Source organism: Lampetra planeri, chromosome 23 (assembly GCF_965212315.1).
Source record: "Lampetra planeri chromosome 23, kcLamPlan1.2.h2, whole genome shotgun sequence".
NCBI lineage: Eukaryota > Metazoa > Chordata > Hyperoartia > Petromyzontiformes > Petromyzontidae > Lampetra > Lampetra planeri.
In genome coordinates, this window is record NC_136129.1 from 1,559,077 (window position 1) to 1,572,659 (window position 13,583).

At 44.7% G+C, this 13,583-nt stretch overlaps 1 protein-coding gene across 3 annotated transcripts in view; it reads left to right on the forward strand.

Annotated features, from left to right (window-relative positions):
• Positions 1-915: 915 nt before the first annotated feature.
• The window catches only part of LOC144726211 (myb-related protein A-like), a 32,469-nt gene continuing 19,801 nt past the window's right edge, over positions 916-13,583 (forward strand). For 2 of the 3 annotated variants that reach the window (XM_078604726.1, XM_078604727.1), the window contains exons 1-6: positions 916-1,253; positions 8,787-8,825; positions 9,326-9,428; positions 11,338-11,409; positions 12,517-12,609; positions 13,156-13,376. In XM_078604726.1, the coding sequence (XP_078460852.1) occupies positions 1,228-1,253; positions 8,787-8,825; positions 9,326-9,428; positions 11,338-11,409; positions 12,517-12,609; positions 13,156-13,376 (554 nt within the window). In that variant the 5' untranslated portion in view covers positions 916-1,227. The remainder of the gene's footprint in view (positions 1,254-8,786; positions 8,826-9,325; positions 9,429-11,337; positions 11,410-12,516; positions 12,610-13,155; positions 13,377-13,583) is intronic. The other variant, XM_078604728.1, reaches the window with a different exon arrangement.

Here is a 13,583-nt window from a genome sequence, read left to right on the forward strand (position 1 = left end):
TTAACACGGATTGGCCTACACCAGCAGCCTTCTTTATGGCCTCATCTCACCACCAGTGCCCAAAGGCGAACCTACAAAGACAATGGCACTATCAGGGCATTTATCTCTTATGCCATTTATATACTCTGGCGTAGACCAATCAGTTTCAAGGACAATGCCAAATATTCTATCTGGCAACAAAACTGACACCTTTTTTTTACAAGGAGTCATGTTTACATAGACCACAATACCTGCAGTCATAATGCAAACAAAAAACATAACTCTGATAATGTGCACTGTCCAAGGACAGTGTACATTATCAGAGTTATGTTTTTTTTTAGCTCTGATAATGTGCACTGTCCAAGGACAGTGCACATTATCAGAGTTATGTTTTTTGTTTGCATTATGACTGCAGGTATTGTGGTCTATGTAAACATGACTCCTTGTAAAAAAAAGGTGTCAGTTTTGTTGCCAGATAGAAGGGTAAAAAACCAATTATCATATTTTTACTGGCAAATGAGGTTCCAATGGTCAGAAAATCTTCTGGAAGATTCTTCACGCAAACTCAGAACATCTTCCGGAAAATTCTTCACTCACGACTCAGAATATCTTCCTGAAGATTCTTCAGGCAAACTCAGAACATCCTCCGGTAGCGGTAGAGCGCCGCTCTTCCGTGTGGGGTGTGGGGTGGGGGTGCTCCTCCCTCCCTCCTTCTGGAATCATACTCTTAAGTTTTTTTCGGTAATGTCACGTATGAAAAAAATAATAAAAAATAAAATATATAGAAATAAAATAATAATAAATGAAAATTAATGAATTAAATCACGACGTTTCGGAGGCAACACAAGTCTCCGTCTTCTGATGACGTCATCTCCCCCCTTGCTCCCCCGGATGCTGAAACGCGCGCGCCAGCGGAAATGACGTCACTCGGCGCATGCGCGTTGCGCGCCACGGGGCCGTTGGCGCGAGATTCGGTGCAGGGCGGCGTCCCCCATCATCATCAGCTCCCGCGGGGCTCCCGAAGCCGCCGCCGCCGCCTTCCCCTCACGCAACGCGTGACACTTCTACACCACCACTACTCAGCCTCGTCGTGTCTAGCGCAGCTTCGGATCATATCGCCGCCGCTACTGCTGTCGCGTGTGTGGAGGGGGGCGGGGAGTTAACAAAAAAGTCGCGAGGAGGAATGGAGGCGGCGCGGCGGAGGCGGCCGTGAAGCAGCAGCAGCGAGGTGGAGGAGGAGGAGGGGAGATGGCGCAGCTCCTGAGCGCAGTGAGGTGAGAGGGGACGAGGTGATGGTGATGATGATGGTGGTGGAGGTGGTGGCTACTGCTGTGTTGTGCGTCGCCACGACGCTGCGAGTTTCGCTTGTGCGGTGTTGATGAACCAACGCTGCGGGAATGATGCGCTCCCGAGAAGGTGCTGTGGATGATGGGATGTGTACAATGTTTTACGTTTAAGGAGGTCTTGTCATACACTTGGTAATTGTATTCTCTGTGTGTCACTGTTATTGACTTCTAAATGGTGTCGCTGTTATTGACTTCCATATGGTATCACCGATCCCTCCCCCAAAGTGTATCGCACTGGACCCGCGTGTGCCCCACCGTGTTACGATGTGGATCAGTTCTTCACCGCTATTGTGTCACTGATCAAGTGTAACACTCATAACGCGTAGCCCTGTGAGTGTGTCACTGATAAAGTGTAACACTCACTACGCGTAGCCCTGTGAGTGTGTGTCACTGTGTGTGTAACTCATAACGCGTAGCCCTGTGAGTGTGTGTCACTGTGTGTGTCACTCATAACGCGTAGCCCTGTGTGTGTCACTGATCAAGTGAAACATTCATAACGAGTAGCCCTGTGTGTGTGTCACTGATAAGTGTAACATTCATAACGCGTAGCCCTGTGAGTGTGTGTCACTGATAAGTGTAACATTCATAACGCGTAGCCCTGTGAGTGTGTGTCACTGATAAGTGTAACATTCATAACGCGTAGCCCTGTGAGTGTGTGTCACTGATAAGTGTAACATTCATAACGCGTAGCCCTGTGAGTGTCACTGATCAAGTGTAACACTCATAGCGAGTAGCCCTGTGTGTGTGTCACTGACGATGTAGTGCTGTGTGACGACGCTGCTGCTGCTGTGTAACGGCGAAAACTGTCATTGTGCGCGTGTCAAGCTGGTGTGTACACCGTCTTGTGTAACATTGTGTACATCGTCTTGTGTAACATTGTGTACACTGTCTTGTGTAACATTATGTACTTTGTGTTGTGTACTTTGTGTTGTGCCCTTTTTTACCGCGGTGGAAATGTTCACGTTTTACTCGTCGAGTGGTCAAAACCTCCCTCCACTAGTTGCTGTGGCAGGGACCCAACGCAGACGTCGCGTTTGGTCTTTCTTACTCGCCCCCGCCTCAGACATACGGGAAGTAAATTGTGAGCAGGTTTTTTCCTTTTCTGGCAAACAGAGGGGGTGTTCAGATGTTAAAACGCCAAATATAAACCTTTTGCAAGAAATCATGGCGACTTTACCGAAAGAACCAAAGAGTATGGATTGCTGCAGTCACGAAAGCTTCAAATCAAAATCTATATTTCGTCCCCTTCCCGTTGTGCAATCAATCCCTAATTTTGCACACACTCAGATCCAGAGGCAATGCATTTTGTATCAACATCGCCATCAATTTAGCTATTCAATCTCTCGTTTAAAGCAATAATACATATTTTGTATGGACGCCTTATTCAGTATATATTTGTATACGTGAAATAGGCCGCAGTCTCTAAACTCTGGAATCGGCTTGCCCAGGAAGCAGGCGCCACGTGTCTCAGGCGCGTCTGCAAACTTGATGTGTTGTCTCTCTCTGCTTATGTGTCTGTGTGTGTCAATGTGTGTCTGTGTGTTTCGTCTCTCTCTCACATTTAGTTCTACCTGATGATGGTTGCTTGTGTCGCAATCGAAACGTCGTACTCTATTATTTAATTTATTTTCTTTCTACGTGACTTTACCGAAAGACCCAAAGAGAGTTTCGGCCACTCTCGCTCCACACAAACAAAAGTTGTACATTGAAGAATAATTTATAAAGTTTGAAATGAATGCTAGTAAGCGTTGATGTGGGAGCAGGCACCCCAACATTTACGTCCTTCTCGAGGGTGAGTTAAGCAAACTTTTGCAATAAAGTTATTACACTTTATTCCTCCGTTTGTTTGTCGTGGTAAAATCTTGTAATCAAAATGTGGTCCACTTCCTGTTGTCCAAGCAATAACAAATTTTGCACACTACACAGATCCGGACACAATGCATGGCTGAATAAACATCGCCATTAAAGAATTAATTAATTCGCTCCTTTCAACCAAAGAATAATCTGTGTGCAAGCCTTATTCGACGCGATGTTTGCCAATACGTTTTGTGGAAATTATACCTGAATAAACATCGGCACTAAATATTCAATTAATTCACTCCTTTCAACCAAATAATCGATGCCTGTACAAACATCAGTCATGGCTTCGATAGATTGTGATCAGCCAAATATGGAAGATGAATATGAAGTCTCTGATAATACTCACGAAACAAGGAAAAAAAACAACCAACAACATTCTGAACGAAGCACATTCATTAAAAGCTGAATAGTTTGCATGGTTCTACCTCTTCCAAAAATTAATCAATGGACTCAAAGAAGTAAGACCCCCTCCCACTTCAGCAAAAACAATTCTTGCTGTGGTTTTCCCACCTGATAATGATTGCTTGTGTTACAATCAAAACATCGTGATCTATTTTATACCTATGTGACTTTACCGAAAGAACCAAAGAGTAAGTAAGACCTGTCAGAATCACTCCATTGGACTAATTTCAATTCAGAATTCTGCGTAGTGATACACGATTTCAACGAAACTACTACCTCTTCTAAGCATGATCAATGTTCGAGTATTATCGCATTCAATCTAATATCTCACCTTGTGAAAAGTGTTCAAGGACAAGATGCTAGATTAGAAGATCTTCACCTCTACCTTAACAACCTTCGAGGATCAGCTGCATATTGGCAAACAGTGCTGAATGAATTGATCGGACGAATTCGTTCAATAGGGCCACCAACATACTTCGCGACATTCAGTTGCAATAATTTGAATTGCCTTGATATGCGCAAGCCACTCTTAATAGGTGATGAAAGACCCAATGAAGATCCAAATGAACTCAATATATATGCCACACAACGATTGATTGAACAGTATCCTGTCATAGTCACTCGACACTTCATTATTCGATTGAACACACTTATGAAATTCTTGACAAATAATCATGAAGTGTTTGGTGGTCAATTGAAGGATTACTGCTGGCGAATCGAGTTCCAAAATCGTGCAAGTCCACATCTACACATGCTGGTGTGGATAGAAGATCATCCCTCATTCAATATACCTGAGGGAATCGATCAAAATTATCTAGTGTGCACAGCAAAAAACTCTGACGGAAGTTATGAGCTATATGAGCTTGTTAAAAAGTGTCAGGTTCACCATCATAGCCTTAAACTGAGTATTTTTTGCAAGTATTTTTAAAAGCTATCAAACAATATTCCTCGTGAAAAATTCATTGCTAAAATAAAGACTAAAAATAATCAAATGAACTCCTTAAAAAAAGTTTTTTAAAACAACGGTTTTATACTAAAGTGCACTGAAAAGTTAAATAAAAATACAGCCGTCACCAGCTGATCAGAATATTTTTCGACATTTGTAACTGAAACATAAGTGATGTGAAAGGAGCGCCCCACGGTGTTATATCTTCATCGATGACCAAGAATTGCTAAAGAAAGTTATCAACAAATGTTACTCAATAGCATGACAAAATACTATAACATTTCTAATAATATAGCGTGGCTATCTCAATTTGCTATTAACAATGTCATGATGGTACATAGGAACGTGAGAAACAAATTATGGGTTTTGGTAAACTTTTCATCACTTTTCAGTCAACTGTTCTTAAAGAAACACTTCAACACGGATACGAGTACAAAGAGCTAGTAATACGGATTTTTTATTATACTCAAAACACTTGCAAATGTTCTATACTTCATGGCAAACTTAAATTACGTAATTATAAACATTTTCCCTTCTACTACTACTGAGTGACAATAATTTTGACATACATTTGATCACAAATTAACTTGAATGAAACTACACTTTTTCAAAGCAACTCATTATGCATACAAATATTAAAGGAGTGCCCCACGGTTTTATGTTTTAGTTACACATGTCCAAAAATATTCTGATCACCTGGTGACGGCTGGAAAAAAAAAGTTAAACTTTTCAGTGCACTTTAAAATAAAACCGTTGTTTTTAACAAACTTTTTTTAAGGAGTTTTTTTTACCAATGACTTATTGGAAACGTTTTGGTCTGGAGAAAGATGTGATCGCGGTTCAAGGCGCAGGGTTGTGTGAGCTTCGTGAGGGTTAGTTGGTTCGTGCCAGTGCAGTGAATTGAAATCTGTACAGCTGGGTTGTCAACTTAAATGCTAGTTAATGCTTGACATTTTGTACCGGAGTTGGTAAGCATTGTCAAGCACCTTACTGAAAGGCGCTTTATGAATCCAAAATATAATAGAATCGTTGCCTCTTCTGAAAGGACTCCCATCCAGCTATAGACAAGGGGACGACTGATTTCCTCATGCAGATGAAGGAATAATTTCCTGATGATATCTGCTGACTTGGACCAAAGCATTGTTCTCACCTTTGCTGAAACTGAGAATCAACTAGTGCCTTTATAAAAACAGGTAGAATAGAATTTCATAACAATGTGGAACAAAGAATCTCTTTTTTTTGTCCTTGGCAGACCTGTAGGGCAGGCACTGACTAGGCATTGTGAGCCAAATGCACTGTAAGGATGTGCATTATAAAGGTGCACAATGCTGCAGCCATTGAGATTCGTTCTCTATTTTTAAAGAAATGTGTACCTGTCTACCCATACGATTTACTCGTATTCTTTTACAGGGAAATTGAGTTTCAGGTGGATATGGCGTGCAGCCATTTAAAAAAAAACATTCTTTGTGTTTCTCCCTTATGATAGGACTTCATAGGATGAATGTTGAGATTTGTAAGGGCATGGAGTGACCAATAAGGTCTGAATTTGTCTAATAAGGTAGGCACTGATAAGGGGTTGACAGGTATGGAAATGTCTATGCGACTACTGCATTGGCATTGGCACAGCACGCATAACAAAACCTCAACACGTACGTGATGACGTACGTGTACATACGTGATGAATGTACGTGATTATGTAAATGTACATACGTGACGTATGTGGTGACGTACATGTACGCCATCAGTTTTTCTTCCAATTCCGTTCCAATTCCGGGCGTGTGGCACAGTTTGGCACCAGCTATCGAGTATGGTCGTGTTGCTACACTTCTCTGTATTTAAAAACAGCGGCTTACTATGTTTCTAAATAAAATCAACGCTAACCGTTTTCCCGTTCCGAGGTTCAGCGGTGAACGAGACTCACCCTGCAATTTGCACACGTCTCGGAACGGGAAAGCGTACATCATCTTTGAAGACGGCATTATACACCAATGGGCACTGAAAGACATTTTCCAGATGAACAGTCAAAGGGCAATTATACATTTAAAAAACAATCTTGATTTGAAGCTTTCGTGACTGCAGGAATCCATACTCTTTGGTTCTTTCGGTAAAGTCACGTAGTACCATACTCTTTGGTACCGCAAGAACCAAAGAGTATTTAAAAAACACTTAATGATTTATTTTTGTCTGGGCTCTGACACGTAAACACAGCTTCTATTTTTTTAATTGACCAGAATCTTTCACTTCCACTTTGTAATGACAGAGGCTTCTGAGCCTCACAATCACAGCCAGCAGCTGATACAGTCGGCGATCACTTTGTGGAGGTGAGATTGACAGCAGTTGCATGCACATCGATGCAAAACTTTCGGCAGTGTTTGTAGCTCATTCGGCGGTCTGCTGGGATTGAACAAGTCACCCACACTTTTAACAACCTTCCCATGATGCTGCTGCCTCCGTATTGATGGATTGCTATCCCTGCTAGGATTAGAAAAGTTGTTTACCCCAGTGCTGCAGCAACAAAGGGCGGTGTTCTAAAAATATTTGTTGAAAATGAAGACAACTGATAATGTTTTAAACCATGACCCAGTACCTTTATTTCTCAACAGCACCGCTGGGCAACAATCCACTCTGCTGTTATTTATCTCTGTGCCTGCATTTCAGTTTTAAGGGCTTTTTAAAATGTGGATAGTGCAGCGGTTGAAGGCTTTTAAAAAGTCTCTGCAAATTCTGCTCTTTTAAGAGCCTCGGCCTTTCTGAATTGCGAGAAATGAGGCCCACATTGCATGCCTCAGATGTATTTACCCCAAGAAATGCAAGATGGTTGATGGATCTCAAGGACGAAAATTTTTGCTTTGAGAGCTCTACATCACCATTACCGGACCGCCAGAGGATTCTTTCCTTCAACAACTGTTGTGCACATCTGCTGCTTTTATATTCCCCCTCTCCATCGCTCATTCTTGACCGCAATGGTGGCCTGCGTGGTTTTGCTCCGACAATACCGCAATCAGCTGCAGATTACGCGAACTGAGGCATTGTGTATGCCGTCATCGTCCGCATTGTTGTGTTCCGCGGCGGTGTGCTTCCCGCGCGACATGGTCGCCGCTCGCCCTGGGTTACGACGAGCATTGACGGTGATTCACAGCTCAGTGAACGCCGCAGCATCCATGTCCGCATTGGCCGGCACATTCTCATTTGTTTTGTTTTGTTTTGCGAAGAATTTGCGCGTTACTAAAATCACATTGTAGGAAACATGACCTCTTTTGCGCATGAGCAATTCATAATTTGGTATGATAGTTAATGTTGTTGAACTTCTTTCGCAACGTACGTTGCCAACTGTGCTAATCTGATGTGCAAATAATATACATGTTTTCCCAAGTAGCCTCTTTTAAAAACATTTTACTTTTAACATACACATTTACATGGTTTTAATTGCACATTTTATCCCCGCATATTTCATACCTACATAATTTGGTGGGCTTCGGCAGGACTTGTAACTACTTCGAAGAGATGATCGCCCATGGGCCAGAATAGTTAGCGAGTGCTTGCCAAAAGAGGGAATGCGCCCAAGAGGATGTCCACCAATGAGATGGGAGATTAGCTCGTGTGCTAGGTGCTGTATCGCAGGAGGACCACTAGAGATAGGGGCAGGCCTTCATGCAGCAGAGAATTGTTCATGGCTGAAGATGATAATGTGGTGAAGGTTGGGAGTAGGGATTTGGGATCGTAAAAGTGCAGTACAACAATGTGCAGGCCGTGTCCGGTTTACGATGGTCCGATATCCACGATCCACATTTACAACTTTTATATAACGCCACAAGGGATCGATTAACAACTCAGAAACTTGAGTCACGACGCATTTTTCCACCATGGCTCCGAACGCATTTGAACAGGGTCAGTCTGGTTTCCGATGTGACTTTGCTTGGAAATTTTGTTCATTTTAAGGGTTTTTGTGGATTTTCACCTTTTAAACCCTGTTACATATGACTTTGGGAAAATAGGGTCTGATTTACGACGGGATTTCCAGGAACTCATTGTGTCGTAAAAGAGTGTGACCGCCTTTATATTTGAAAGGTTAGGTTAAGTCTGCATTGTATGCCTACATATTTCATATTCCTTACCTCGTATGTTTCCCAGCTCACACTTACGTGGTGGTGATGAACTTGAGTGTGGGGATTCGTGCTGAAAACAACACTCGCAAACTGTTGAAATGTGTCGCAATGTCAGAACTTACAATGGCTTGTGTGTTTGTCATGCAGCTTACATCAGGGCTTCACGGGGATATCGGAGTATGGCAGGTGAGCGAGAGATGCATTCTACATTGCACATTGCAGCAGAGATTGTCAGGTGCATAATGACCACTGTTGCTGAGTAAAAATTTAAATATGCCATGGTAAATTGCGAGTGATATAACGCTCGTCTTACGATGCGCATTGTGAAAGTTGGCCCTTGGAGTAACACTTGGTTTTAAAGCAATCGTATAATAATGTCTTGTAAGGAAAGTTGTCAACTGGAGGTCTAGGAATGCTTGTGGTACTACTCGCATCAGTCATCATTCGCAACCATGGTCTCTACTGCTGGATGAAGGCCTCCTTACGCCGTCACCAACTTAACGGTCTCGTGATGCCACGGTCCATATCGTGCCTGCTCACGAACTGATCACATCGCTCCATCTCTACAGCGGTCATCCTTTCGGGTGTGCTTTTCTCCCTTTGGCTGCCACTCGTTAGTATTTATCACCCGCAACCTCAAGTGAGATGCACGGAGGGTTAACATTGCACCCGCTTGCGTGTCGCAGCAGCGATGATGACGACTGCGACGAGAGTGAGCGCGATCAGTCGGAGCAGAACCCTGGCCACTCGCGCCGCTCCGGCTTCAAGCCTCGCTGGACCAGGGAGGAGGTGAGTGCTAGCGAGCACCTCAGCAGGGTAACGCCAAAGTGACAATTGTGTCTCACAGCATGAAGGGCCTGGGTTCGATTGCTGACTCAGGCACCTTTCTGTGTGTAGTTTTTATGATCTCCCCCTGTAGTGTGGAGTGTGTGAGTGTATGGAGTTTGTATGATCTCCACCTCTACTGCAGAGTGCACGATCCCCCCGATTCATTCTTATACTTGTGACTTGTACTTTTGGTCCACGCACGGCGAGAAGCCGAGTCATATCACCCCCCCCCCTTCTGGGGTGCGTGTACACAACAACAAGAAGTGCTTTTGCTTTCCTTGAAGCCATCGCTAACGACCTTGCCACAGTCGTGAGCGAAGGGCCATTAATACGCTTCTAGAGCGGTGAGCGAGCTAATGCACGATTTTTTTTAACATCTTGATGTGATTTTGTAAACGCTGGCTCCTGCCAAAAGCTCAGTCGTGTCAAGTTGGACTGCTCTTTGTAAGGATGTGCACTTATTATAATTGTCCAGTGCGGGTGTGTCCCTGCACTGCACACCCAAGCTTTTTTTTTACTTTTCATGTGAACATTACAGCCTTCTATCAATCTACCACTGGATGAGGGCTTCCCCTTGCCTACCGGGAGCAGGGAGGGTGTTTGACTTTAGCACGCTGCTCAGTTGCGGGGTGGTAAAGGTCGGCAGCAGGGAAATGGAATCATAGAAGTGCAGGACAACAGTGTACAGGCAATCTCCGGTTTACGATGGTCCACATTCACGACGTTTATATAACGCCACCATGGATCGATTAACTTGATTTACGATGCATCTTCTGACATGACTGAACACATTTGAACAGAGTCAGTCTGGTTTCGGATGTGACTTGGCATGGAGCTTTTGTTATTTTTAAGGGTTTTTATGGATTTTCACTCCTTTAAAGCGATTAAATAAACGGCTGATGAAAGGAAAAAAAATCACATCGGCACGTGATGTCTATTGTATCTACTGTCTGTAGGAAAATTGGGTCCAGTTTTACGATGGCGTTTCCAGGAATGGATTGTGTTGTAAAAGCGAGGACCGCCGGTATTTTGTTGCAGCGGTACCCTCTGCTGCCCCCTCCCCCGTACCCCTATCGCCACCTATGACTTCCTGGTGTGCGTGGTGCTCGCCCGTTCGAGGCAATAGCCAGGCACAAAGCTGCTTTCCTTCTGACACCAGACCTAGATGTGGGGGTGCATTCCTGGCAATCTGGTCCTTGGCTTTATTTGCACAGTAAGTGATTAATGGTTAAATCTTGCACGGTAATGCATTTCAGGTTAGGAGGAGATGAGATTATAGGTGAAGGAATTGCATTGGACCCTTAGTGTGTGCAATGTATTTGAGAAGCGGTAGTGTAGCGGTTAGCGTGCTGCGCTACGAACCTGGTGATTCGAGTTCGATTCCTGCTCACAGCCAACAGCAGTGATGAATATCTTGACTGGTCTTGGGCCTCCCCTAGGTTTCCTCGGCCGCAAATGAATAAGTGGTGCGGTGTGTAAACATCGCCACTGGGGAGACAAAGGTGGCCGGTTGTGGTGCTGGCCACCCACTCCCTCGGGTGCCGTGCCGGCCTTCATAGGTGCTACTCGCTAACAGCACTTGCCCCAACAGTTTGTTCAGGCTGTATGGAGGATCTTTGTCTTGTTTCATGCACCCGGTGACCTTGAGTTGGATCCCCGGCACAATGTTAGTGCCGATTTTCTGAGCTGGTCCTGGTGCGATGTGCCGCCCTTCGTAGGTGGCAGCAGGGTGGGCGCAGTGGTAACTCTTGTGCCTCGGAGCAAGAAGAATGTGGGCTCGTTCCTGGGTGCCTCTCTGTGTTGGCTACAGAGGGGATAGTTTTGTGTGTGTGTGTGAGAGATGTAACCTTGTCCGGCTTTGCATTTTCAGGATGACCAGCTGAAGAGTATCGTTGAAAGGTTTGGAGTGAAGGACTGGAAGTTGATCGCAAGCAACATGCCGGTACATCGTCTACTCCGGACTGTGAACTGAACCATGAGGGATTGGTTGCGTATTGCAAATGTGCTTACATCTGGAGAAGAACACTTTGACGAGAAGTCGTATGTTAGTCTGAGCTCATATCGATATGTGTGCGGTCATGGCAAAGAAGAGCGGCAGTGAAGAAATTTTTGTCGTAGTAACTTCATCAGTCAACATGCACGCAGTTCTGATCAAGCAATGAACCATTCCTGCTGAGACAATGTGGATAGCTCCTCATCATTATCCCTTATGGTTCATATTTTGTTGCTTTTCCTTTCCGTGCACCTCCGTTTAGCGCGGTTGGCTACGTACGGTGCGAAAGAAGTTCAATATGCATACGTACATTGTCAGCCATGATCAATCCACTGCTGGGTGAATGCCTCCCCAAGTTGCTGCCACCTATCACAATCTTGGGATGCAACGATCCACCCAGCACCTCCACATGAGCTGAATTCGCCACTCCATCTCCTTGGGGGAAGTCCGCTTGGTCACGTTCTATTCCTTGGCTTCAACTCCACTATTATTATTATTGACCATCGTCCATCGCTCCTTCACGCGACATTTCCTACCAAAACCTACTTTTCTTAATGCTTCGAACGATGTCATTAATATACGTATGTGTGATTCACTTCCTTCGGTCTTGCGCAAATCCCCATGGGTCTATCTGTCAGCTTGACACCGCGATTGGATGGTCGGCTTATGGGGCCTATTGACTCGCTCAGGGGGTGGGTAATGGGTTTTTTTTTCAGTTGTAACGAATGGGTATACTTTTTATTGCGTCGTGTAATTTAAACTTTTAATTGATGTAATGTGATATACCTGTCTCATAATGCACTTTCAACTGTGCTTTCATGTCAGGGTAGTTGCCTGTGATAAAAACAAAGAAATGCAGTACATTTGGATATTTAATTTAGCTTAGCTCCATCGATGTTAAGGGCTAGATTTGTAGATGTAGCTAACAACTGGCATGCAGTGAACACAAGTCTCGGATGAGGATTTGCATTTATTTCGTGCTTAATCACAAGCGATATCTACGAGTACTTTTACGCTGACTGGCCTTTGCGGCGTTGTGTTATCTCTTTCCGTCAGAACCGGTCGGACACTCAGTGCTTGAACCGCTGGCAGAAGGTACTGAGCCCCGAGCTGGTGAAGGGACCGTGGACTAAGGAGGAAGATCAGAAGGTGAGAGGTCACCGTGCCGCTGGGCAGCGCCACCTTGCCACCTTGCTTCGCGTTTCGTTTGCATTGGAAATCACTCCGAATGCCACTGATCCTGTCGGATGCGGGAAACTACACGGGTCCGCAAATGCGATTAGATTATTTAGGTTATTTGGCTGCTATACATTTTCACGTGATAAGCCGCTTCGTTGAGTTATCATTTGTGGCCAGGTCGCTCCTGAAAGAAGCTAATAGTTTAGTGGGCTTTACCTAGTAAGAAAAAAAATAAAGTAGTTTAGTTTTATTCGTATTTTTGAAAGTAATTTGTTCACCTTTCCTATACTTTACACTGCTGTCGTGTTTTTGTAATGTTTGTTGTTGTAACGTTCTGATCCGCCCAGATTGGACATTTGTGCAAAAGAGCTTATCGGATTCCTCCACTATGAATACATATTCTTATTTAATTTAATCTCCTGGTTAAACTGACGGGGACCAACCAACAAGTATGCTTTGTCCCGCCGTCGCGGCTCTGTCACTGTGCTCCCCCCCCCTCCCACCCCGCGTGTGCAGGTGATCGAGCTGGTGCACAAGTACGGCCCCAAGTCCTGGGCCCTCGTCGCCAAGCAGCTGAAAGGGCGCATCGGCAAGCAGTGCCGTGAGCGCTGGATCAACCACCTCAACCCTAAGGTGAAGAAGTCATCGTGGACCGAGATGGAGGACCGCATCATCTATGAAGCTCACAAGAGCCTGGGCAACCGCTGGGCTCTCATCGCCAAGTTGCTGCCCGGCCGGTCAGAAACTCGCACTTAATGCCGCCCCCTCACCCTTATCCCAACCTCCCTCCCTCTCACCTTATCTTGTATTCAGCCATCCTCGATCCGAGGGTTGGCCGCACGGGCAATCCTTGGCCACCGACTTCCGGCTTCTGCTATCCTCATTGTCTGTTCCAGCGTGAGCCTTGTCCATGCTTTGATGTTATCTATCCGTGTCATCCTTTG